General features: G+C 50.9%; 1 protein-coding gene across 1 annotated transcript in view; it reads right to left on the reverse strand.

Annotated features, from left to right (window-relative positions):
- FASN (fatty acid synthase) overlaps nt 1-27,034 on the reverse strand; it is an 86,997-nt gene extending 59,963 nt beyond the window's left edge. The window contains exons 1-2 of the mRNA XM_038742835.1: nt 26,976-27,034; nt 646-786 (exon numbers count right to left, since the gene is read on the reverse strand). Of these exons, the coding sequence (XP_038598763.1) occupies nt 646-772 (127 nt within the window). The 5' untranslated portion in view covers nt 773-786; nt 26,976-27,034. The remainder of the gene's footprint in view (nt 1-645; nt 787-26,975) is intronic.
- Nucleotides 27,035-27,318: the final 284 nt, after the last annotated feature.

Below are 27,318 nucleotides of genomic sequence, written 5' to 3' on the forward strand. Positions count from 1 at the left end.
ACCCCACACGGGACAACCTGATCACTCTGTATCCCCCCTCAGCGCTTAGAACAGTGCTTTGCACAGAGTAAGCGCTGAACAAACGCCAACGTTTTCTTTTCGACTGGGAGCCCGCTGTTGGGTGGGGGCCGCCTCTAGACGTTGCCGACTTGGACTTCCCAAGCGCTTAGTACAGTGCTCTGCACACCGTAAGCGCTCAATAAATACGATTGATGATGATGATGATGATGATGATGATGATGATAAATGCCATGACGACGGGGTGGACGAGGAAAGCCGTGCGAGGGCTGGGCTTTCGGGGGCCAGGACGGACACCCCAGTCCAGCGGACGGGGTTAAAGGGCACGGGACGCCCCGGGAAGGGGTGGGGGTGGGGTGGGGTCTCCCCGGGGGAGGACGGCGCCCCCAGCAGGGCCGGGCCGGGGTGACTCATCACCCGCAGATCAGGTCCGGCGGCTCGGCCCCGTCTCCCGGGGCGGCCCGGCTGCGTTTCTTCCCACGGGTGGCATCGCCCCGGTCCGCCCGCCGGAGAACTCGGTCTCCCGGCGGGAAGAGCGGGGCTAATACGCGGAGCCGGGAAGACGCGGCGGCAAGGCGCGGTGGGGGGTGGCGGGGGCGACACCCGGCTCCCGGCCGGCACACTCACCCGCCTTCCACCGGCGGTCGTCGTCGGTGACCATGTCCACTCCTCCGATGAGGTTGTCCCAGAATTCCTGGAGGTTCTCGGACTCGGGGAGCTTCCCGGCCATCCCGGCGATCACCACCTCCTCCATCTCTCGGCTGTTCTCTGCCGGGGGGAGCGGGAGCGGTGAGGACTGCGGAGGCGCGGGGCCGCGAGCCAGCTGAGGAACAGGTTGGGGTGCCCGCCCGCCTGCCCGCTCGCTCCTCCCCCAGCCCTTTCCCTACCTGCTCTCCGGAGCGCGATAACGCTGCCAGGTGCCCGGCATCGGGCGGCACGTGACCCGGAGGGGGCGGGCGGGCCCGTGGCCAAGAGCCCGGCCCGGGAGCCGGGACTTGAGTTCGAATCCTGGCGGCCGTGTGACCTAGAGCCAGTCATTTCCCCTCCCCTTCCTTTTTTGTTTTTTTTTGGAAATGGTGCTTATTAAGCACTTACTCTGTGCCAGGCACCGGGGTATATAATAATAATAATAATAATAATGGCATTTATTAAGCGCTTACTCTATGCAAAACACATCCTGGCTGCCGTATGACCTAGAGCCAGTCACTTCCCCTCCCCTTCCCTTTTTTTATTTTGCAAATGGTGTTTATTAAGCACTTACTCTGTGCCAGGCACCGGGGTATATAATAATAATAATGATAATAATAATGGCATTTATTAAGCACTTACTCTATGCAAAACATATCCTGGCTGCCGTATGACCTAGAGTCAGTCACTTCCCCTCCCCTTCCTTTTTTTTTTTTTTTGGAAATGGTGCTTATTAAGCACTTACTCTGTGCCAGGCACCGGGGTATATAATAATAATAATGGCATTTATTAAGCGCTTACTCTATGCAAAACACATCCTGGCTGCTGTATGACCTAGAGCCAGTCATTTCCCCCCCCCTTCCCCCTTTTTTTTTTTTGCAAATGGTGTTTATTAAGCACTTACTCTGTGCCAGGCACCGGGGTATATAATAATAATAATGATAATAATGGCATTTATTAAGCGCTTACTATATGCAAAGCACATCCTGGCTGCCGTGTGACCTTGAGCCAGTCATTTCCCCTCCCTTTCGCTTTTTCTTTTTTGCAAATGGTGTTTATTAAGCACTTCCTCTGTGCCAGGCGCCGGGGTATATCGAAATAATAGTAATGATGATGGCATTTATTAAGTGCTTACTATATGCAAAGCACATCCTGGCTGCCGTATGACCTTGAGCCAGTCATTTCCTCTCCCTTTCACTTTTTTTTTTGCAAATGGTGTTTATTAAGCACTTACTCTGTACCAGGCACCGGGGTATATTGTAATAATAGTAATGATGCTGGCATTTATTAAGCGCTTACTATATGCAAAGCACATCCTGGCTGCCATGTGACCTTGAACCAGTCATTTCCCCACGTGAGCCCCACATGGGACAACCTGATCACCTTGTATCCTTCCCCAGCGCTTAGAACAGTGCTTTGCACATAGTAAGCGCTTAACAAATGCCGTCATTATTATTATTATTACAGTAAGCGCTCAATAAATGACTGAATGAATGAATAGTAAGCACTTAATAAATGTCAAGGTGATCATTCGTATTGGATCAGCGTGGCTCAGCGGAAAGAGCCCGGGCTTTGGAGTCCGAGGTCATGGGTTCAAATCCCGCTCCGCCGCTTGCCAGCTGGGTGCCTTTGGGCAAGTCACTTCTCTGGGCCTCAGTGACCTCATCTGGAAAATGGGGATGAAGACCGTGAGCCCCCCGAGGGACAACCTGATCACCTTGTAACCCCCACAGCGCTTAGAACGGTGCTTTGCACATAGTAAGCGCTTAATAAATGCCTTTATTATTAAAAACATAGCGGGGGAGACGGGAAAAAGCGGGGAACCCAAGCTCGGAAATAAAATCTAGAAACCTGCGGTCGAATCTTTAGGCTTGCGGGGGCAGGACACGGGTTGAGAAGGGAGTGGCGCAATCTAACTGGAAAGAAGCCGGGCTTGGGAGGCAGAGGATCTGGGTTCTAATTCCGCCTCTGCCACGTCAATCAATCGACCGTATTTCCCGAGCCCTTACCGTGCGCATGGCGCTGTAGTAAGCGCCTGGGAGAGTGCGCTGTAACAGAGTTGGCAGACATGATTTTGATGGCGTTAGTTAAGCGCTTACTATGTGCCGAGCACTGTTCTAAGCGCCGGGACGGATACAAGGCCATCAGGTGGTCCCGCGTGGGGCTCCCAGTCCTCATCCCCATTTTCCAGATGAGGCCACTGAGGCACGGAGAAGTGAAGTGACTCGCCCAAAGTCACCCAGCTGATAAGTGGCGGCGCCGGGATGAGAACCCACGTCCTCCGACTCATTCAGTCATTCGTTCAATCGTATTTATTGAGCGCTTACTGTGCGCAGAGCGCTGTACTAAGCGCTTGGGAAGACTCCCAAGCCCGGGCTCTTTCCACTGAGCCACGCCGCTTCTCTAGACACGTCCCACGCCCACAAGGAGCTTACAGTCGACGGGGACTTGGGGCCTCCATTTTCTCGCCTCATTGCGGGGGGTCAGAGAACGTGCTCGACCTGATTATCTTTACTTTATTACTAATTACTATTACTCTATTTATTATTACTCTATTTATTTTACTTGTACATATTTATTCTATTGATTTTATTCTGTTAATTTGTTTTGTTCTCTGTCTCCCCCTTCTAGACTGTGAGCCCACTGTTGGGTAGGGACCGTCTCCATATGTTGCCAACTTGTACTTCCCAAGCGCTTAGTCCAGTGCTCTGCACACAGTAAGCGCTCAATAAATACAACAATGAATGGGGAAGTTACGAGGTGATCACGTTGTCCCACGCGGGGGCTCCCAGTCTTCATCCCCATTTTCCAGATGAGGGAACTGAGGCCCAGAGAAGTGAAGTGACTCGCCCAAAGTCACCCAGCTGACAATTGGCAGAGCTGGGATTTGAACCCGTGACCTCTGACTCCAAAGCCCGGGCTCTTTCCACTGGGCCAGGCTGCCGATGGGCCCGGATCCACTCCGGCGCTTAGTACAGGGCCTGGCACACAGTAAGCGCTTAATAGATACTGCAATTATTATTATTATTATCCTCCGGCCATCGGGGCCGTTCCCGGCGGGGACGGGGGACGGGCCTGTATTTTCTCAGGCGCCGTGTCTAGGGGAGGGCCAGAGGATGCCGACCCCGTAATAATAATAATGGTGGCATTTATTAAGCGCTTACTCTGTGCAAAGCACTGTTCTAAGCGCTGGGGAGGTTACAAGGTGATCAGGTTGTCCCACGGGAGGCTCACAGTCTTCATCCCCATTTTACAGATGAGGTAAACGAGGCCCAGAGAAGTGAAGTGACTCGCCCAAAGTCACAAAGCTGACAAGTGGCGGAGCCGGGATTTGAACCCATCACCTCTGACTCCAAAGCCCGGGCTCTTTCCACTGAGCCACGCTGCTTCTCTGACGACGATCCCAGTGGCCATCGATAAGAGCCCGGAGCCAAGCGCTGTGCTAAGCGCCGGGGTTGATCCGAGATAATAACAATACTGATGGCATTTATTAAGCGCTTACTATGTGCATAGCACTGTTCTAAGCGCTGGGGAGGATACAAGGTGATCAGGCCGTCCCACGGGGGGCTCACAGTCTTCATCCCCATTTTACAGATGAGGTCACTGAGGTTCAGAGAAGTGAATAATAATAATGGCATTTATTAAGTGCTTACTATGTGCATAGCACTGTTCTAAGCACTGGGGAGGATACAAGGTGATCAGGCTGTCCCACGGGGGGCTCACAGTCTTCACCCCCATTTTCCAGATGACATCACTGAGGTCCAGAGGAGTGAATAATAATAATAATGGCATTTATTAAGCGCTTACTATGTGCAAAGCACCATTCTAAGCACTGGGGAGGTTACAAGGTGATCAGGTCGTCCCACGGGGGGCTCACAGTCTGCACCCCCACTTTATGGATGAGGTCACTGAGGTCCAGAGAAGTGAATAATAATAATGGCATTTATTAAGCGCTTACTGTGTGCCAAGCACTGTTCTAAGCGCTGGGGAGGTTACAAGGTGATCAGGTCGTCCCACGGGGGGCTCACAGTCTTCATCCCCATTTTCCAGATGAGGTCACTGAGGTCCAGAAAAGTGAATAATAATAATAATAATGGCATTTACTAAGCGCTTACTATGTGCAAAGCACCATTCTAAGCGCTGGGGAGGTTACAAGGTGATCAGGTTGTCCCACGGGGGGCTCACAGTCTGCACCCCCATTTATGGATGAGGTCACTGAGGTCCAGAGAAGTGAATGATAATAATGGCATTTATTAAGCGCTGACTGTGTGCCAAGCCCTGTTCTAAGCGCTGGGGAGGTTACAAGGTGATCAGGTCGTCCCACGGGGGGCTCCCAGTCTTCATCCCCGTTTTCCAGATGAAGGAAGGGAGGCCCAGAGAAGTGAAGAAGGCCCAAAGTCACCCGGCTGACAACTGGCGGAGCCGGGATTTGAACCCGTGACCTCTGACTCCAAAGCCCGGGCTGTTTCCACGGAGCCAGGCTGCGGGGACGCCGCCCCGCCTCGGCGCCCGTCTCCCACTTGGCAGCCGGGATCGGGCATCTCCTCGTGACCCGGGGGCCCGGCTCTCTGCCCGCTCCAAGTGCCAAGCGGGATTTGCCCTTTCGCCTCCTCTTCGGCAGCGGTTTGGCCCGCCCGCCCCGGCATCCTCGTCCCTGGCCACGTTTCTGGGGCAGAGGGCCTCCCTCAATCAATCGTATTTATTAATAATAATAATAATGATGGCATTTATTAAGCGCTTACTATGTGCACTGTTCTAAGTGCTGGGGAGGTTACAAGGTGATCAGGCTGAGCGCTCACCTCCTCCAGGAGGCCTTCCCAGACTGAGCCCCTTCCTTCCTCTCCCCCTCGTCCCCCTCCCCATCCCCCCATCTTACCTCCCTCCCTTCCCCACAGCACCTGTATATATGTATATATGTTTGTACATATTTTTTTACTCTATTTATTTAATTTATTTGTACCTATCTATTCTATTTATTTTATTTTGTTAGTATGTTTGGTTTTGTTCTCTGTCTCCCCCTTTTAGACTGTGAGCCCACTGTTGGGTAGGGACTGTCTCTATATGTTGCCAATTTGTACTTCCCAAGCGCTTAGTCCAGTGCTCTGCACATAGTAAGCGCTCAATAAATACGATTGATGATGATGATGATGGTGATCAGGTGGGCCCACGGGGGGCTCCCAGTCTTCATCCCCATTTTACAGATGAGGGAACTGGGGCACAGAGAAGTGACTTGCCCAGAGGCATCATCAATCGCATTTATTGAGCGCTTACTGTGTGCAGAGCACTGTACTAAGCGCTTGGGAAGTCCAAGTTGGCAACATCTAGAGACGGTCCCTACCCAACAGTGGGCTCACAGTCTAGAAGGGGGAGACAGACAACAAAACAGAGTCGCACAGCTGACAAGTGGCGGAGCCGGGATTTGAACCCATGACCTCTGACTCCAAAGCCCGGGCTCTTTCCACTGAGCCACGCTGCTTCTTCTTATTTATTGAGCGCTTACTGTGTGCAGAGCATTGTACTAAGCGCTTGGGAAGTACAGGATCATCATCATCATCAATCGTATTTATTGAGCGCTTACTATGTGCAGAGCACTGTACTAAGCGCTTGGGAAGTACAAATTGGCAACATAGAGACAGTCCCTACCCAACAGTGGGCTCACAGTCTAAAAGGGGGAGACAGAGAACAAAACCAAACATACTAACAAAATAAATTAAATAGAATAGATATGTACAAGTAAAATACATAAATAAATAGAGTAATGAGGGCTGGCCGAGAACGAGACCCCCCGGACCCCCTACTTGGTCCGCAAACCCCGCGTGGAACAGAGGCCGTGTCCGGTGCTTAGATCATCATTATTCATCCGTACCTCCTGAGCGCGGAGCGCTGTACTAACCGCTTGTCATCCAGCCTTCCTCCGAGTCCCATCCCGCCTGGAATACCGCACCAGCCTCCTGCCTCTCCCCATTCCGATCCAAACTTCGCTCTGCGACCGTTTTCCAACAGAAACGTTCAGGGCACGATTTGAGTGTGGAGCGCTGTACTAACCGCTTGTCATCCAGCCTTCCTCCCAGTCCCATCCCGCCTGGAATACAGCGCCAGCCTCCTGCCTCTCCCCGTTCCGATCCAAAACTTCGCTCTGCGACCGTTTTCCCACAGAAACGTTCAGGGCGCGGAGTGCTGTACTAACCGCTTGTCATCCAGCCTTCCTCCCAGTCCCATCCCGCCTGGAATACCGCGCCAGCCTCCTGCCTCTCCCCGTTCCGACCCAAACTTCGCTCTGCGACCGTTTTCCAACAGAAATGTTCAGGGCGCGTTTTGAGCGCGGAGTGCTGTACTAACCGCTTGTCATCCAGCCTTCCTCCGAGTCCCATCCCGCCTGGAATACCACGCCAGCCTCCTGCCTCTCCCCGTTCCGATCCAAACTTCACTCTGCGACCGTTTTCCAACAGAAACGTTCAGGGCGTGTTTTGAGCGCGGAGCACCGTACTAACCGTTTGTCACTCCAGCCTTCCTCCCAGTCCCATCCCGCCTGGAATACCGCAATAGCTTCCTGCCTCTCCCCGTTCCAATCCAAACTTCGCTCTGCGACCGTTTTCCCACAGAAATGTTCAGGGCGCGTTTTGAGCGCGGAGCGCTGTACTAACCGCTTGTCATCCAGCCTTCCTCCGAGTCCCGAGTCCCCAGAGGTTCAAATCCCAGCTCCGCCAATAGTCAGCTGTGTGACTCTGGGCAAGTCCCTTCACTTCTCTGGGCCTCAGTTCCCTCATCTGGAAAATGGGGATTAAAACTGTGAGCCCCCCGTGGGACAACCTCATCACCTTGTAATCTCCCCAGCGCTTAGAACAGTGCTTTGCACATAGTAAGCGCTTAACAAATACCATCATCATTATTATTAGTACTGTGTACTACTGTAAGAAGCAGCGTGGCTCAGTGGAAAGAGCCTGGGCTTTGGAGTCAGAGGTCATGGGTTCAAATCCCAGTTCCGCCAACTGTCAGCTGTGTGACTTTGGGCAAGTCACTTCACTTCTCTGGGCCTCAATAACCTCATCTGTAAAATGGGGATTAAAACTGTGAGCCCCTCATGGGACAACCTGATCACCTTGTAACCTCCCCACCGCTTAGAAGCAGCATAGCTCAGTGGAAAGAGCACGGACTTTGGAGTCAGAGGTCGTGGGTTCGAATCCCGGCTCCGCCACATGCCTGCTGTGTAACCTTCGGCAAGTCACTTCACTTCTCTGAGCCTCAGTTACCTCATCTGTAAAATGGGGATTAAGACTGTGAGCCCTGCGTGGGACAACCTGATCACCTTGTATCCCCCCAGCGCTTAGAACAGTGCTTTGCACATAGTAAGTGCTTAACAAATGCCATTATTATTATTAGTAGTAGTAAGTGCTTAACAAATACCATTTATTATTATTATTAGTAAGCGCATAACAAATACCATCGTCGATATTATTCAGCAGAGTTTGGTACTCGTTCCCTGTCCGCAGTGAGTTTACAGAAGGGGCGGGAGATAGAAATACAAGAAAAGTATCTTCTTTCTTTGTAAATTTACTAAATAAGAACAGTGCTTGACCATCCTAAGCGCTTAGTACAGTGCTCTGCACACAGTAAGCGCTCAATAGATACAACTGCAGGAATGAATCCTAAGCACTTAACAAGTACCCTTTCAGAAAACACCGTTCTAAGCTCAGGATAAGAGAGAAGCAGCGTGGCTCAGTGGAAAGAGCCCGGGCTTGGGGGTCGGAGGTCATGGGTTTGAATCCCGACTCGGCCACATGTCTGCTGTGTGACCTTGGGCAAGTCACTCCACTTCTCGGAGCCTCAGTTCCCTCATCTGTAAAACGGAGATGAAGACCAGCAGACAGGTGGCCGAGTCAGGATTCGAACCCATGACCTCCGACCCCCAAGCCCGGGCTCTTTCCACCGAGCCACGCTGCTTCTCTCTTATCCTGAGCTTAGAACGGTGTTTTCTGAAAGGGTACTTGTTGAGTGCTTAGGATTCATTCCTGCAGTCGTATCTACCGAGCGCTTACTGTGTACAGAGCACTGTACTAAGCGCTTGGGATGGTCAAGCACTGTTCTTATTAAGTAAATTTACAAAGAAAGAAGATACATTACTTGTTTTTCTATCTCCCGCCCCTTCTGTAAACTCACTGCGGACTGGGAACGAGTACCAAACTCTGCTGAATAATAATATCGATGATGGTATTTGTTATGCGCCTACTAATAATAATAATAAATGGTATTTGTTAAGCACTTACTACTACTACTAATAATAATGGTATTCGTTAAGCGCTTACTATGTGCAAAGCGCTGTTCTAAGCGCTGGAGGGGATACAAGGTGATCAGGTTGTCCTGCCTGGGGCTCACTTACTAATTATTACTAATAATAATAATGGTATTTGTTAAGCACTTACTACTACTAATAATAATGGTATTTGTTAAGCGCTTACTATGTGCAAAGCACTGTTCTAAGCGCTGGAGGGGATACAAGGTCATCAGGTTGTCCCGCCTGGGGCTCACAGTTTTAATCCCCATTTTCCAGATGAGGTAACGGAGGCCCAGAGAAGTGGAGTGACTTGCCCAAGGTCACCCAGCTGACAGTTGGCAGAGCCAGGATTTGAACCCATGACCTCTGACTCCAAAGCCCGGGCTCTTTCCACTGAGCCATGCTGCTTCTCCTATGTGCCAAGCGCTGCTCTAAGCCCTGGTGGGGGGAGATACAAGGTGATCAGGTTGCCCCCCGTGGGGCTCCCAGTCTTCATCCCCATTTTCCAGATGAGGGAACTGAGGCCCAGAGATGTGAAGCGGCTTGCCCCAAGTCACCCAGCTGACAAGGATCTTGCAATTTACTGTGCGAGCTGAATTCAGCATCTGGGAGAGAGGATGAGCCAACAATTCCAGCCCTCAAATAATCATAATTGTGGTTAATTTGTTAAGCGCTTACTATGTGCCAGGCACCGTACTAAGCGCTGGGGTGGACACAAGCAAATCGAATTGGACACGGTTCCCCGTCCCACACGGGCTCGCGAGTCTTCACCCCCATTTTACAGATGAGGGAACTAAGGCACGGAGAAGTGAAGCGAGTTGCCCCGTGGGACAGCGACTGTGGCAACCCAGCGCTTAGAACAGTGCTTGGCACATAGTAAGCACTTCACAAATACCATTATTATTACTCTAATCCCGGCTCCGCCGCTTATCAGCTGTGTGACTTTGGGCAAGTTGCTTCTCTGTGCCTCAGTGATCTCATCTGGAAAATGGGGATGAAGACCGGGAGCCCCACGTGGGACAACCTGATGACCTTGTATGTACCCCAGCGCTTAGAGCAGTGCTCGGCACATAGTAAGCGCTTCACACATACCATTATTATGATTCTAATCCCGGCTCTGCCACCTATCAGCTGCGTGACTTTGGGCAAGTCGCTTCTCTGCGCCTCAGTGACCTCACCTGGAAAATGGGGACGAAGACCGGGAGCCCCACGTAGGACAACCTGATGACCTTGTATCTACCCCAGCGCTTAGAACAATGCTCAGTACATAGTAAACGCTTCGCAAATACCATTATTATGATTCTAATCCCGGCTCCGCCGCTTATCAGCTGTGTGACTTTGGGCAAGTCGCTTCTCTGTGCCTCAGTGACCTCATCTGGAAAATGGGGACGAAGACCGGGAGCCCCACGTGGGACAACCTGATGGCCTTGTATCTGCCCCAGCGTTTAGGACAGTGCTTGGCACATAATTTTTGACGGGGCCCCCCCAGACCGGATGTCAGTCAAGGGTCAGCAGCCCCCCGACCTCTCTCCGCCAAACCGGATCCAGATCCGCCCGCTGTGAACACCACCACTGGGCAGCCGATGCTCCCTGACCCCGTTCCCCCCACTTTAGTCACCCCACCGCCCCTACACCATTCAATCCTATTTATTGAGCGCTTACTGTGTGCAAAGCACTGTACTAAGCGCTTGTCCCTATCCAGAATTTCCCTCCCAATGCGGGTCTCCCCGTCTAGACGGTAAGCTCCTGGGGACGGGGAACGCGTCCACCCGCTCTCCCAAGCGCTCAGTACAGAAGCAGCACGGCTTAGTGGGAACAGCCCGGGCTTGGGAGTTGGAGGTCGCGGGTTCTAATCCCTCCTCTGCCCCCTGTGTGACTTTGGGCAAGTCACTTCACTGTGCCTCAGTTCCCTCATCTGGAAAATGGGGAGGAAACCTGGGAGCCCCGCGGGGGACAACTTTTAGACTGTGAGCCCACTGTTGGGTAGGGACTGTCTCTAGATGTTGCCAATTTGTACTTCCCAAGCGCTCAGTACAGTGCTCTGCACATAGTAAGCGCTCAATAAATACGATTGATGATGATGATGATGATAACCTGATGACCTTGTCTCTACGCCAGCGCTTAGGACAGTGCTTGGCACATAGTAAGGGCTTAATAAATACCATCGTCATTATTATTATTATTATTATCATTATCATTATTATTATTACAGTGCTCTGCACACAGTAAGCACTTGCTAAATATCCCAGACCCACTGATTGAGACAGGAAGCGTCAGCTGCCTCGATTTCCCTAAAGTCCCCTCTAAGACCCCCGTTCCAGGGAGGGCTGTGCATCCCTCCCCCCCGCCTTACTGAAAGCCCACCTCCTCCCAGAGGCCTTCCCAGACTCAGCAGCGTGGCTCAGTGGAAAGAGCCCGGGCTCTGGAGCCAGAGGTCGTGGGTTCAAATCCCGGCTCCGCCACTTGTCAGCTGGGCGACTTGGGGCAGGTCACTTCACTTCTCTGGGCCTCAGTTCCCTCATCTGGAAAATGGGGATCATCAGCATCATCATCAATCGCATTTATTGAGCGCTTACTGTGTGCAGAGCACTGTACTAAGCGCTTGGGAAGTCCAAGTTGGCAACATATAGAGACAGTCCCTACCCAACAGTGGGCTCACAGTCTAAAAGGGGGAGACAGAGAACAAAACCAAACATACTAACAAAATAAAATAAATAGAATAGATATGTACAAGTAAAATAAATAAATAAATAAATAAATAAATAAATAAATAAATAAAAGCAGTAACAAATATGTACAAATATGTACAAAATCCATTCCATTCCCAGGATTCAACAGGTAGGGGGGACAAAGGGTGATGAAAGGATTCCTGTGTGACTCCCTGAAAAAAAAACTTAGCTCTTGTAGGATCGGGAACTCTGTTGCAGTATTTTTGTTTTTTAACCCAGATTTTTTTCCCCTCTTGGAATCGCACCTAGAGAGTTTCCAGAAGACTGTGGGCCCCCCGTGGGACAACCTGATCACCTTGTAACCTCCCTGGCGCTTAGAACAGTGCTTGGCACATAGTAAGCACTTACTAAATGCCATTATTATTATTATTAAGCCCCCCTTATCCTCATCTCCCGCTCCCTTCCGCGTCCCCCCGACTCGCTCCCTTTCCTCTTCCCCCCAAGCCCAAAGCCCTTACGTATCTATCTGCAATTTGATTTATTCATATTGACGTCTCTTTGCTCATCTCGCTGTCTGTGTGCCCCCCCAGACTGTAAGCTCGCGGAGGGCAGGGATCGTCCTTTCCCCGGCGTTCAATAAATACGATCGAACGGCTGAGCCCGGCCCTGCTTCCTCCCTGGGGCGGAGCAGCCCGGGAGGGCTTCGGGAGGTGGCATCCGGGCCACCGTGAGAAGCGGCGTGGCTCGGTGGAAAGAGCCCGGGCTTTGGAGTCAGAGGTCATGGGTTCAAATCCCCGCTCCGCCACGTGCCAGCTGGGTGACTTTGGGCGAGTCACTTCACTTCTCTGGGCCTCAGTTCCCTCATCTGGAAAACGGGGATGAAGACCGTGGGACAACCTGATCACCCTGTAACCTGAACAGTGCTTTGCACATAGTAAGCGCTTAGTAAATGCCATCATTATTATTATTATTATTATTCATTCATTCAATCGTATTGATTGAGCGCTTACTGTGTGCAGAGCACTGTAATAAGCGCTTGGGAAGTCCAAGATGGCAACATCTAGAGACGGTCCCTACCCAACGGCGGGCTCACAGTCTAGAAGGGGGAGACAGGGAACGAAACAAAACGTCTTAACAAAAGAAAATCAATCCATCAATCAATCGTATTTATTGAGCGCTTACTGTGTGCTAAGCGCTTGGGAAGTCCAAGTTGGCAACATAGAGAGACGGTCCCTGCCCAACAGTGGGCTCACAGTCTAAAAGGCCCTGCTGAGAGCTCACCTCCTCCAGGAGGCCTTCCCAGACTGAGCCCCTTCCTTCCTCTCCCCCTCGTCCCCCTCTCCATCCCCCCATCTTCCCTCCTTCCCTTCCCCACAGCACCTGCATATATGTATCTATATTTGTACATATTTATTACTCTATTTATTTTACTAGTACATATCTATTCTATTTATTTGATTTTGTTAGTCTGTTTGGTTTTGTTCTCTGTCTCCCCCTTTTAGACCGTGAGCCCACTGTTGGGTAGGGACTGCCTCTATATGTTGCCAACTTGCAGTTCCCTAGCACTTAGTACAGTGCTCTGCACATAGTAAGCGCTCAATAAATACGTTTGTTGATGATGATGATAAAAGGGGAAAGTCTAAAATAAATAGAATAACTACGCACAAGCAAAATAAACAAATAAATAGAGTAATAAATACGTGCAAGCATATATTATCCCGTTCCTCCCGGGGTTGGCATCCGAGAAACTGGGCCAGGAGACTCTACCCTCCAGCGGCCCGCTCCCCGTCCGGGTGCGAACCCGCCGGGTGGGTGGGGAGGTTGGCACTGCCCCGTCCGGCTTCCCTCCGGGGCACCGGCGTGGGCAGACCGACTCGGAGTCCCACGAAATTCCCTATCCCGGCCCGTCTCTCCGCCTCTCCCCACCCACCGTGTCGTCCGAAACCACAGTCGTCATCATCATCAATCGTATTTATTGAGCGCTTCCTGTGTGCAGAGCACTGGACTAAGCGCTTGGGAAGTCCAAGTGGGCAACATATAGAGACGGTTCCTACCCAACGGTGGGCTCACCGTCTAAAAGGGGGAGACAGAGAACAAAACCAAACATACTAACAAAATAAAATAAATAGATATGTACAAGTAAAATAAATAGAGTAATAAATATGTACAAACATATCTACATCTATACAGGTGCTGTGGGGAAGGGAAGGAGGTAAGATGGGGGGATGGAGGGGGGACAGGAAGGAAGGGACTCAGTCTGGGAAGGCCTCCTGGAGGAGGTGAGCTCTCAGTAGGGCCTTGAAGGGAGGAAGAGAGCGAGCTTGGCGGGTGGGCAGAGGGAGTCAATCCCGGGGAATGGCGAGAGCCCCCGTTTCCTGTCCGGCCGCGGGACGGTAGGCGCCCAGCAAGCTCCCCACCCCTGAGAGTCAGAAGGCAGAGCCCAGGCTTGGGAGTCAGGGGACACGGGTTCAAATGCCGGCTCCGCTGTGTGACCTGGGGCAAGTCGTTTCCCTCCTCTGGGCCTCAGTTCCCTCATCTGGAAAATGGGGATGGAGACCGGGAGCCCCCCGTGTGGGACAACCCGATCACCTTGTAACCTCCCAGCGCTTAGAACAGTGCTTTGCACATAATAAATGCCATCGTTATTGTTATTTTTCTAACCCGGCTTCGCCACTTTTCCACAGCGGGATCCAGGGCCTCACGACACTTTGTACGTAGTTATTACTCTATTTATTTCATTAGTGATGTGCATCTATATTTATAATCCTATTTATTTTGACGGTATCGACACATCTACTTTTGCAGTCCATCTCCCCCTTCTAGACCGCGAACCCGTCGTTGGGTAGGGACCGTCTCTGTTGCCGACTTGGACTTCCCAAGCGCTTAGTCCGGTGCTCCGCGCACAGTAGGCGCTCAATAGGTACGCTCGAATGAACGAACGCCACTTCTCCGGGCCTCGGTCACTTCGCCTGGAAAACGGGGACGGAGAGCGTGGGATGGGGACGGTGTCGCGCCCGATTGGCCTCTATCCACCCCAGCGCTCAGTACAGAGCGTGGCGCAGAGTAAGTGCCTAATATATACACCATCATTACTATCACTGCATCTCCCCGGCTGGGACGGCGACGGATTTCGGGGTTACCGCTTCTCCGGCCGGGCAGTTGTCTCCCTGCTCTTTCTCGTCGAATCCGGGGCCCTTCGCCGGGAGGCACGGCGCGAAATTCCCGGACACTCGTTGGCTGTTCTCCGGGAATGCGCTACCCTGTTCTCCTCCTACTTGATATGCACAGCGAGTCCCAGCCAAGGGCCGGGAAGCGCCGCGTTGAGTCGGCCGGCTCCCTGGAAGACCGAAATTCCCAGGAACGGGCTTCCCAGCCCCCCGGGACCCGGCTCCGCTCTCTCCCAAGCGGAGGGAGGGGAAGGCGTCCTTCGGGAACCGCGGTCGGAATCGCCGACCCCCCGGCAGCCGGACCCTGACCGAATATCGGGGTCGCCCCCCTCGATTCATGGGCCTAAATCAATCAATCGTATTTATTGAGCGCTTACTGTGTGCAGAGCACTGTACTAAGCGCTTGGGAAGTACAAGTTGGCAACATATAAATGAGAAATGACTAAATGATCATCATGGTACTTGTTGAGCGCTCACTATGTGCCAAGAGCTGGGGAGGAGGACAACAATAAGAAGAACTGTGGTATTTGTTAAGCGCTTACTATGTGCCAGCCACTGGGGTAGAGAACAAAAATAATAACATTTATGGTATTTGTTAAGCGCTTACTATGTGCCATTATTATAATAAATAAATAAATTATTTATGTATTTTACTTGTACATATCTATTCTATTTATTTTATTTTGTTAGTATGTTTGGTTTTGTTCTCTGTCTCCCCCTTTTAGACTGTGAGCCCACTGTTGGGTAGGGATGTCTCTATATGTTGCCAATTTGTACTTCCCAAGCGCTTAGTACAGTGCTCTGCACATAGTAAGCGCTCAATAAATACGATTGATGATGATGCCAGTCACTGGAGTAGAGAACAACAACAACGATAATAATTATAATAATTTGAACCCATGACCTCAGACTCCAAAGCCTGGGCTCTTTCCACTGAGCCACGCTGCTTCTCAGTATTATAATTTCATAATTCTAATACTGACGATGGTATTTGTTAAGCGCCTACTCCGTGGCGGGCACTGTACTAAGCGCTGGGAGGGATACAAGCAAACTGGGTTGGACGCGGTCCTTCGTCCCACGTGGGGCTCACGATAATAATATAATAATAATAACGGTATTTGTTAACCAATCGTATTTATCGAGCGCTTACTGTGTGCGGAGCACTGTACTAAGCGCTTGGGAAGTCCAAGTTGGCAACAGAGATGGTCCCTACCCAACAGAGGGCTCACAGTCTAGAAGGGGGAGACAGACAACAGAACAAAACATATTAACAAAATCAAATAAATAGAATAAGTATGTACAAATAAAATAAATAAATGAATAGAGTAATAAATATTAACAATAATAATAATAATTGGCATTTGTTAAGCGCTTACTATGTGCAAAGCACTGTTCTAAGCGCTGGGGAGGATACAGGGTGATCAGGTTGTCCCACGTGGGGCTCACGGTCTTAATCCCCATTTTCCAGATGAGGGAACTGAGGCACAGAGAAGTTAAGTGACTTGCCCAAGATCACACAGCAGACATGTGGTGGAGTCGGGATTCGAACCCATGACCTCTGACTCCAAAGCCCGGGCTCTTTCCGCTGAGCCGCACTTACTATGAGCCAAGCACTACGGCGGATACAAGCAAATCAGGTTGGACACAGGCTGTCGTTTCATTCAATCGTATTTATTGAGCGCTTACTGTGTGCGGAGCACTGGACTAAGCGCTTAACAAATGCCATCATAATTCTTATTATTAATCTCGGCTCTGCCCTACGTCTGCTGTGTGACCTTGGGCAAGTCGCTTCCCTCCTCTGGGCCTCATTAGGTCATGGGTTCCAATCCCGGCTCCGCCACTTGTCGGCTGGGTGACTTTGGGCGAGTCACTTCACTTCTCTGGGCCTCAGTTCCCTCATCTGGAAAATGGGGAGGAAGACGGTGAGCCCCCCGTGGGCCAACCTGATCACCTTGGAACCTCCCCAGCGCTTAGAACAGTGCTTTGCACATAGTAAGCGCTTAATAAATGCCATTATTATTATTAATAATAATAATAATAATAAAATAATTAAGATTAAGAGCGTGAGCCCCATGGGTGCCAGGGACCGGGGCCAACCTGAGTAACTTGTCTCTACCCCGGCGCTTAGAACGGGGCTTGGCACAAAGTAAGTGCTATTGTACTCTCCCCAGTGTTTAGTACAGCGCTTTGCACACAGTGAGTGCTCCATAAATACCAATGAATGAGTGAACAAGTACTATCATCACCGCAATTATTACTATTATTATTATCGTGAGAAGACACATGGCCTAGTGGGTAGATCACGAGGCCTGGGAATCCGAAGGTCATGGGTTCTAATTCTGGCTCTGCACCCAGTAAGCGCTCAATAAATATGATTAAATATGATTATTATTAATAATAATATGACATGATAATATATTATATAATTATAATATTAATATATAATAATATGGGGTAGATACAAGATCATTAGGTTGGACACTTGTCTGCTGTGTGATCTCGGGCAAGTCACTTCACTTCTCTGGGCCTCAGTTCCCTCCTCTGGAAAATGGGGATGAAGACCGTGAGCCCCACGTGGGACAGGGACTGGGCCCAACCCGATCTGCTCGTAACCACCCCGGTGCTTAGTACAGTGCCTGGCACATAGTAAGCGCTTAAATGCCATAATTATTATCTCCCCAGCGCTTAGTACAGTTATTATTATCATCCACTTCCAGAGCTTAGTACAGTGCCTGGCACACGGTAAGCGTTTAATAAGCACCATAATTAATATTATCCAACTCCAGAGACTAATACAGTGCCTGGCACCTAGTAAGCGCTTAATAAAATACCACAATTATTATTATTATCCACCCCAGCGCTTAGTACAACATCTGACACTTAGTAAGAGCTTAACAAATACCACAATTATTATTATCCACCCCAGCGCTTAGTACAGTGCCTGGCACCTAGTAAACGTTTAACAAATACCACAATTATTATTACTATTCACCCCAGCGCTTAGTACAACGCCTGGCACTTGGTAAAAGCTTAACAAATACCACATTTATGATTATCCACCCCAGCGCTTAGTACAACGCCTGGCACATAGTAAGCGCTTAACAAATACCATAATTATGATCTCCCCAGCGCTTAGTACAGTGCCTTGCACATATGCCACAGTTATTATTATCATCCAATTCCAGGGCTTAGTACAGTGCCTGGCACATGGTAAGCGTTTAATAAATACCATAATTAATATTATCCAACTCCAGAGATTAATACAGTGCCTGGCACCTAGTAAGCGCTTAATAAATACCACAATAATTATTATCCACCCCAGTGCTTAGTAGAGCACCTGGCACCTTGTAAACATTTAACAAATACCACAATTATTATTATTATCCACCCCAGCGCTTAGTACAACACCTGGCACTTAGTAAGCGCTTAACAGATACCACAATTATTATTACCCACCCCAGCGCTTAGTACAGGGCCTGGCACCTAGTAAACGTTTAACAAATACCACAATTATTATTATTATTCACCCCAGCGCTTACTACAACGCCTGGCACATAGTAAGCGCTTAACAAATACCACAATTATTATTATTATCCACCCCAGCGCTTAGTACAACGTCTGGCACTTAGTAAACGCTTCACAAATACCACAATGATTATTATCCACCCCAGCGCTTAGTACAATGCCTGGTACTAGGTAAACGCTTAACAAATACAATGATTATTATTATCCACCCCAGTGCTCAGTACAACGCCTGGCACCTAGTGAACGTTTAACAAACACCACAATGATTATTATAAATAATAATAATAATAAGGGTGACATTTATTAAGCGCTTACTATGTGCAAAGCACTGTATTATCCACCCCAGCACTTAGTACAATGCCTGGCACTTAGTAAAAGCTTCACAAATACCACAATTATTATTATCATCCACCCCAGCGCTTAGTACAGAGCCTGGCACTTAGTAAAAGCTTCACAAATACCACAATTATTATGATTATCATCCACCCCAGCGCTTAGTACAGTGCCTGGCACATAGTAAAAGCTTCACAAATACCACAATGATTATTATCCACCCCAGCGCTTAGTACAGCGCCTGGCACTTACTAAAAGCTTAACAAATACCACAATTATTATTATTATCATCCACCCCGGCGCTTAGTACAGCGCCTGGCACTTAGTAAAGGCTTCACAAATACCACAATGATTATTATCCACCCCAGCGCTTAGGACAGTGCCTGGGACACAAAAAGCACTTAATAAACACCATAATCATTATTATTATTAAGCATAGTGCTTCGCACACAGTAAGTGCTCAATAAATATGACTGAATAAATGAGTTTGTGTGTGAGGGGGAAGGTGAGGGAGGAGAAAGAGGCTTGGAGGCTCCATGTAAGCGCTTAGTACAGTGCTCTGCACATAGTAAGCGCTCAATACGATTGATTATGATGATGTAAGCGGGGATTTAGGCCTGTTGCACTGCATTTTCCCCAAAAGCGCTTAGTCCAGTCCTCGGCGGAGAGGAGGCGCTCACTAAGTACCACTGATAATCATAATAATAATAATGGCATTTGTTAGGCGCTTACTATGTGCCAAGCACCGTTCTAAGCGATGGGGAGATACAAGGTGATCCCATGTGGGGTTCACTGGCTTCATCATTCAGTCAGTCGTATTTATTGAGCGCTTATTGTGTGCAGAGCACTGGACTAAGCGCTTGGGAAGTCCAAGTTGGCAACATTTTGCGGATGAGGAAACCGAGGCCCGCAGAATAATCATAATAGTGAGGGGATTTGTTCGGCGCTTACTATGTGCCAAGCACTGTTCTAAGCGCCGGGGAGACACAAAGTGATCACGTTGTCCCACGGGGGGCTCACGGTCTTCATCCCCATTTTGCGGATGAGGGAACTGAGGCCCAGAGAATAATCATAATAGTGAGGGGACTTGTTAGGCGCTTATTATGTGCCAAGCACTGTTCTAAGCGCTGGGGAGGTTACCGGGTGATCAGGTTGTCCCACGTGGGGCTCACAGTCTTCATCCCCATTTTGCGGATGAGGGAACTGAGGCCCAGGGAATAATCATAATAGTGATAGGATTTGTTAGGCGCTTATTATGTGCCAAGCACTGTTCTAAGCGCTGGGAAGGTTACAAGGTGATCAGGTTGTCCCCCGTGGTGCTCACTGGATTCATCCCCATTTTGCAGATGAGGGAACCGAGGCCCAGAGAATAATCATAATAGTGAGGGGATTTGTTAGGTGCTTACTAAGTGCCAAGCACTGTTCTAAGCGCTGGGGAGATACAATAATAACAATGGCATTTATTAAGCGCTTACTATGTGCCAAGCACTGTTCTAAGCACCAGGGAGGTTACAAGGTGATCAGGTTGTCCCACGGGGAGCTCACAGTCTTCATCCCCATTTTGCGGATGAGGGAACCGAGGCCCAGAGAATAATCGTAATAGTGATGGGATTTGTTAGGCGCTTATTATGTGCCAAGCACTGTTCTAAGCGCTGGGGAGGTTACAAGGTGACCAGGGTTGTTCCATGTGGGGCGCACAATAAGCGCTCAATCAATACGATTGAATGAATGAATGAATGAATCCCCATTTCGCGGATGAGGGAACTGAGGCCCAGGGAATAATCATAACAGTGATTCATTCATTCAATCGTATTGATTGAGCGCTTACTGTGTGCAGAGCACTGTACTAAGCGCTTGGGAAGTCCAAGTTGGCAACACATGGAGACGGTCCCTACCCAACAGCGGGCTCACAGTCTAGAAGGGGGTGACAGATGACAAAAAAAAATATATTAACGAAATAAAATAAAATAGAAGAAATAGGTACAAGTAAAATAAATAGAGTAATAAATCCGTCCAAACATATATCCATATATACAGGTGCTGTGGGGAGGGGAAGGAGGTAAGGCGGAGGGGATGGGGAGGGGGCTGGGATGGGATTTGTTAGGCGCTTACTATGTGCCATGCACTGTTCTAAGCGTTCAGGGGGGGTGACACGAGGCGATCAGGTTATCCGACGTGGGGCTCCCCAATCTCCATCTTCCAGATGAGGTCACCGAGGCCCACAAGCGCTTAGTACAGTGCTCTGCACACAGTAAGCGCTCAATAAATACGATTGAATGAATGAATGAATGATGATGATGATGATGGGATTTGTTAGGCGCTTACTATGTGCCAAGCACTGTTCTAAGCCTGGGGGGGATACAAGGTGATCAGGTTGTCCCACGTGGGGCCCCCCCAATCTCCATCTTCCAGATGAGGTCACCGAGGCCCACAAGCGCTTAGTACAGTGCTGTGCACACAGTAAAAGCTCAATAAATACGATTGAATGAATAAATGATGATGATGGGATTTGTTAGGCGCTTACTATGTGCCAAGCACTGTTCTAAGCCTGGGGGGGATACAAGGTGATCAGGCTGTCCCACGTGGGCCCCCCCCAATCTCCATCTTCCGCATGAGGTCACCGAGGCCCACAAGCGCTCAGTCCAGTGCTCTGCACACAGTAAGCGCTCAACAAATAGGATTGAATGAATGACTGAATAATGATGATGGGATTTGTTAGGCGCTTACTATGTGCCAAGCACAGTTCTAAGCGCTGGGGGGGATACAAGGTGATCAGGTTGTCCCACGTGGGGCCCCCCCAATCTCCATCTTCCGCATGAGGTCACCGAGGCCCACAAGCGCTCAGTCCAGTGCTCTGCACACAGTAAGCGCTCAATAAATAGGATTGAATGAATGACTGAATAATGATGATGGGATTTGTTAGGCACTTACTATGTGCCAAGCACTGTTCTAAGCCTGGGGGGGATACAAGGTGATCAGGTTGTCCCACGTGGGGCCCCCCCCAATCTCCATCTTCCGCATGAGGTCACGGAGGCCCACAAGTGCTCAGTCCAGTGCTCTGCACACAGTAAGCGCTCAATAAATACGATTGAATGAATAAATGATGATGATGGGATTTGTTAGGCGCTTACTATGTGCCAAGCACCGTTCTAAGCGCTGGGGGGGGGGGGGGGATACAAGGTGATCAGGTTGTCCCACGTGGGGCCCCCCCAATCTCCATCTTCCGCATGAGGTCACCGAGGCCCACAAGCGCTCAGTCCAGTGCTCTGCACACAGTAAGCGCTCAATAAATGCGATTGAACGAATGAATGATGGTGATGGGATTTGTTAGGCGCTTACTATGTGCCGAGCACTGTTCTAAGCGCTGGGGGGGGGGTTACAAGGTGATCAGATTGTCCCACGTGGGGCCCCCCCAATCTCCATCTTCCGCATGAGGTCACCGAGGCCCACAAGCGCTTAGTACAGTGCTCTGCACACAGTAAAAGCTCAATAAATGCGATTGAATGCATGAATGATGGTGATGGGATTTGTTAGGCGCTTACTATGTGCCGAGCACTGTTCTAAGCGCTGGGGGGGGGGGGGATACAAGGTGATCAGGTTGTCCCACGTGGGGCCCCCCCAATCTCCATCTTCCGCATGAGGTCACCGAGGCCCACAAGCGCTCAGTCCAGTGCTCTGCACACAGTAAGCGCTCAATAAATAGGATTGAATGAATGACTGAATAATGATGATGGGATTTGTTAGGCGCTTACTATGTGCCAAGCACCGTTCTAAGCGCTGGGGGGGATACAAGGTGATCAGGTTGTCCCACGTGGGGCCCCCCCCAATCTCCATCCTCCGCATGAGGTCACCGAGGCCCACAGCGCTCAGTACAGTGCTGTGCACACAGTAAAAGCTCACTAAATACGATTGAACGAATGAATGATGGTGATGGGATTTGTTAGGCGCTTACTATGTGCCGAGCACTGTTCTAAGCGCTGGGGGGGGGGGGGTTACAAGGTGATCAGATTGTCCCACGTGGGGCCCCCCCCAATCTCCATCTTCCGCATGAGGTCACCGAGGCCCACAAGCGCTCAGTACAGTGCTGTGCACACAGTAAAAGCTGTGTAAAATAGGATTGAATGAATGACTGAATAATGATGATGGGATTTGTTAGGTGCTTATTATGTGCCGAGCACTGTTCTAAGCGCTGGGGGGGATACAAGGTGATCAGGTTGTCCCACGTGGGGCCCCCCCCCCCAATCTCCATCTTCCGCATGAGGTCACCGAGGCCCACAAGCGCTCAGTCCAGTGCTCTGCACACAGTAAGCGCTCAATAAATAGGATTGAATGAATGACTGAATAATGATGATGGGCTTTGTTAGGCGCTTACTATGTGCCAAGCACCGTTCTAAGCGCTGGGGGGGGGGGGGGGGATACAAGGTGATCAGATTGTCCCATGTGGGGCCCCCCCCAATCTCCATCTTCCGCATGAGGTCACCGAGGCCCACAAGCGCTCAGTCCAGTGCTGTGCACACAGTAAGCGCTCAATAAATACGATTGAATGAATGACTGAATAATGATGATGGGATTTGTTAGGCGCTTACTATGTGCCAAGCACTGTTCTAAGCCTGGGGGGGGATACAAGGTGATCAGGTTGTCCCACGTGGGGCCCCCCCAATCTCCATCTTCCGCATGAGGTCACGGAGGCCCACAAGTGCTCAGTCCAGTGCTCTGCACACAGTAAGCGCTCAATAAATACGATTGAATGAATAAATGATGATGATGGGATTTGTTAGGCGCTTACTATGTGCCAAGCACCGTTCTAAGCGCTGGGGGGGGGGATACAAGGTGATCAGGTTGTCCCACGTGGGGCCCCCCCCAATCTCCATCTTCCGCATGAGGTCACGGAGGCCCACAAGTGCTCAGTCCAGTGCTCTGCACACAGTAAGCGCTCAATAAATACGATTGAATGAATAAATGATGATGATGGGATTTGTTAGGCGCTTACTATGTGCCAAGCACCGTTCTAAGCGCTGGGGGGGGGGATACAAGGTGATCAGGTTGTCCCACGTGGGGCCCCCCCAATCTCCATCTTCCGCATGAGGTCACCGAGGCCCACAAGCGCTCAGTCCAGTGCTCTGCACACAGTAAGCGCTCAATAAATGCGATTGAACGAATGAATGATGGTGATGGGATTTGTTAGGCGCTTACTATGTGCCGAGCACTGTTCTAAGCGCTGGGGGGGGGGGGGGATACAAGGTGATCAGGTTGTCCCACGTGCCCCCCCCCCCCAATCTCCATCTTCCGCATGAGGTCACCGAGGCCCACAAGCGCTCAGTCCAGTGCTCTGCATACAGTAAGCGCTCAATAAATACGATTGAATGAATAAATGATGATGATGGGATTTGTTAGGCGCTTACTATGTGCCGAGCACTGTTCTAAGCGCTGGGGGGGGGGGGATACAAGGTGATCAGGTTGTCCCACGTGGGCCCCCCCCCCCCCCAATCTCCATCTTCCGCATGAGGTCACTGAGGCCCACAAGCGCTTAGTACAGTGCTGTGCACACAGTAAAAGCTCAATAAATACGATTGAATGAATAAACGATGATGATGGGATTTGTTAGGCGTTTACTATGTGCCAAGCACTGTTCTAAGCGCTGGGAGGATACAAGGTGATCAGGTTGTCCCACGTGGGGCCCCCCCAATCTCCATCTTCCGCATGAGGTCACCGAGGCCCACAAGCGCTTAGTACAGTAGTGTGCACACAGTAAAAGCTCAATAAATAGGATTGAATGAATGACTGAATAATGATGATGGGATTTGTTAGGCGCTTACTATGTGCCAAGCACAGTTCTAAGCGCTGGTGGGGGGGGATACAAGGTGATCAGATTGTCCCACGTGGGGCCCCCCCAATCTCCATCTTCCGCATGAGGTCACCGAGGCCCACAAGCGCTTAGTACAGTGCTCTGCACACAGTAAAAGCTCAATAAATGCGATTGAATGCATGAATGATGGTGATGGGATTTGTTAGGCGCTTACTATGTGCCGAGCACTGTTCTAAGCGCTGGGGGGGGGGGGGGATACAAGGTGATCAGGTTGTCCCACGTGGGCCCCCCCAATCTCCATCTTCCGCATGAGGTCACCGAGGCCCACAAGCGCTCAGTCCAGTGCTCTGCACACAGTAAGCGCCCAATAAATGCGATTGAACGAATGAATGATGGTGATGGGATTTGTTAGGCGTTTACTATGTGCCAAGCACTGTTCTAAGCGCTGGGGGGGGGGGGATACAAGGTGATTAGGTTGTCCCACGTGGGCCCCCCCCAATCTCCATCTTCCGCATGAGGTCACCGAGGCCTCCGCGCAGGGAAACGACTCTCCCAAGGTCACCCGGCGGCTCCTGTCTCCCCAAGCGGCGCTGGTGTGGGCGCTCGGGGAAGAGGGTCTCCCCCAGTCCCCCGGGGGGGGGGATGGGGGGGTTTGGTCCCCCCCCAGACCCCCCCCCGGAGAGCTGAGCATCCTCCCCAGAGCCCAACAGACAACAGCCCTGGCATTTGGGGGTTCAGGGGTCCCCCCACCCGGCAGGAAAAGGGGAAGGGTGGGGGGGGTCGTGGATGGGGGGAGCCATGGTTTTTTTTGGGGGGGTCTCCCCCATCCCCCCCCCCAACAATCAGGCAATCCCGGAGGACGTTGGTCGCGGGAGGAGGCATTGGCCCAGCGTCCATCATCATCACCATCATCATCAATCGTATTTATTCATCATCATCATCATCATCAATCGTATTTATTGAGCGCTCACTGTGTGCAGGGCACTGTACTAAGCGCTTGGGAAGTCCAAATTGGCAACATCAAGAGACAGGCCCTACTCAACAGTGGGCTTACAGTCTAGAAGGGGGGGACGGAGAGGGAGAGCCAAATCCCGCACCCGGCAGCAAAATGGCTGATGGAGGGAGGAGGCCAAAGAGTAGCGGGGGGCGAGACCCCCATAAACGCCCCCCACCCCAGGACCGGCCCATGTCAAGGCCCGGGCCGCGGAGGATGCCGGGAGGACATCATCATCCTCAGCATCATCATCAATCGTATTTATTGAGCGCTTACTATGTGCAGAGCACTGTACTAAGCGCTTGGGAAGCCCACATTAGCAACATCTAGAGACGGTCCCTACCCAACAGCGGGCTCACGGTCTAGAAGGGGGAGGCAGAGAACAGGACCAAACATACTAACAAAATAAAATAAATAGGATAGATATGTACAAGTCAAATGAATAAATAAATAGAGCAATAAATATCTACAAACATATCGGGGTCGAGGGAGGGGGGCCAGTCATCATCATCATCAATCGTATTTATTGAGCGCTTACTACGTGCAGAGCACTGGACTGAGCGCTTGGGAAGTCCAAATTGGCAACATCTAGAGACAGTCCCTACCCAACAGCGGGCTCACAGTCTAAAAGGGGGAGACAGAGAAATAGAGCAATAAATATGTAAAAACATATCGGGGGGACCCCCCCCTGGAGGGAGGGGGGCCAGTCACCATCATCATCATCAATCGTATTTATTGAGCGCTTACTATGTGCAGAGCACTGGACTAAGCGCTTGGGAAGTCCAAATTGGCAACATCTAGAGACAGGCCCTACCCAACAGTGGGCTCACAGTCTAAAAGGGGAAGACGGAGAAATAGAGCAATAAATATGTACAAACGTATCGGGGGGACCCCCCCCCCGGAGGGAGGGGGGCCAGTCATCATCATCATCATCAATCGTATTTATTGAGCGCTTACTATGTGCAGAGCACTGGACTAAGCGCTTGGGAAGGGCAAATTGGCAACATCTAGAGACAGGCCCTACCCAACAGTGGGCTCACAGTCTAAAAGGGGAAGACGGAGAAATAGAGCAATAAATATGTACAAACGTATCGGGGGGACCCCCCCCCCTGGAGGGAGGGGGGCCAGTCATCATCATCATCATCATCAATCGTATTTATTGAGCGCTTACTGTGTGCAGAGCACTGGACTAAGCGCTTGGGAAGTCCAAATTGGCAACATCTAGAGACAGGCCCTACCCAACAGTGGGCTCACAGTCTAGAAGGGGGAGACAGAGAACAGGACCAAACATACTAACAAAATAAAATGAATAAGATAAATAAATAAATAGAGCAATAAATATGTACAAACATATCGGGGGGAGGGGGGCCAGTCCTGGGGGGCTTCTTTTGGGGGGGGAGAGGGAGGGAGGGAGGGGGCCAGTCCTGGCAAGGCCTGGGCCCCGGGGATGGAGGGATGGAGGGAGGGATGGATGGGTCTGTGTGTGTGTCCGTCCGTGTGTTACCTTTTGGGGTCCCGGGGGTCCCGTGGGGGGGGTGTCGGTGCGCGGGGGGTCCCGTCGGAGGTGGCGGCGGTGGTGGTGGTGGTGGTGGTGGTGGTGGCGGGTCCGGCTCGGCCCCCTCTATTTAAACGGCTGCCCTGGGCCGGCCGCCACGCCACATGGGCTGACAGCTTGGCTCCGCCGAGCGGGCCAATGAGCGCCCGGCACACACCAAGGGGGGGGCGGGGGGGGGCGTCTCCCCCGCTCCCACCCCCAGGACCACCCCGCCTTCTCCCGGGATGGGGGAGGGGGCTGCTGCTCCGGGCCCCGCCCTCCATCCCCCCCATCCCTCCCTCCATCCCCCGGG

The sequence above is a fragment of the Tachyglossus aculeatus genome, unplaced genomic scaffold (genome assembly GCF_015852505.1).
Source record: "Tachyglossus aculeatus isolate mTacAcu1 unplaced genomic scaffold, mTacAcu1.pri scaffold_1_arrow_ctg1, whole genome shotgun sequence".
Taxonomy (NCBI): domain Eukaryota; kingdom Metazoa; phylum Chordata; class Mammalia; order Monotremata; family Tachyglossidae; genus Tachyglossus; species Tachyglossus aculeatus.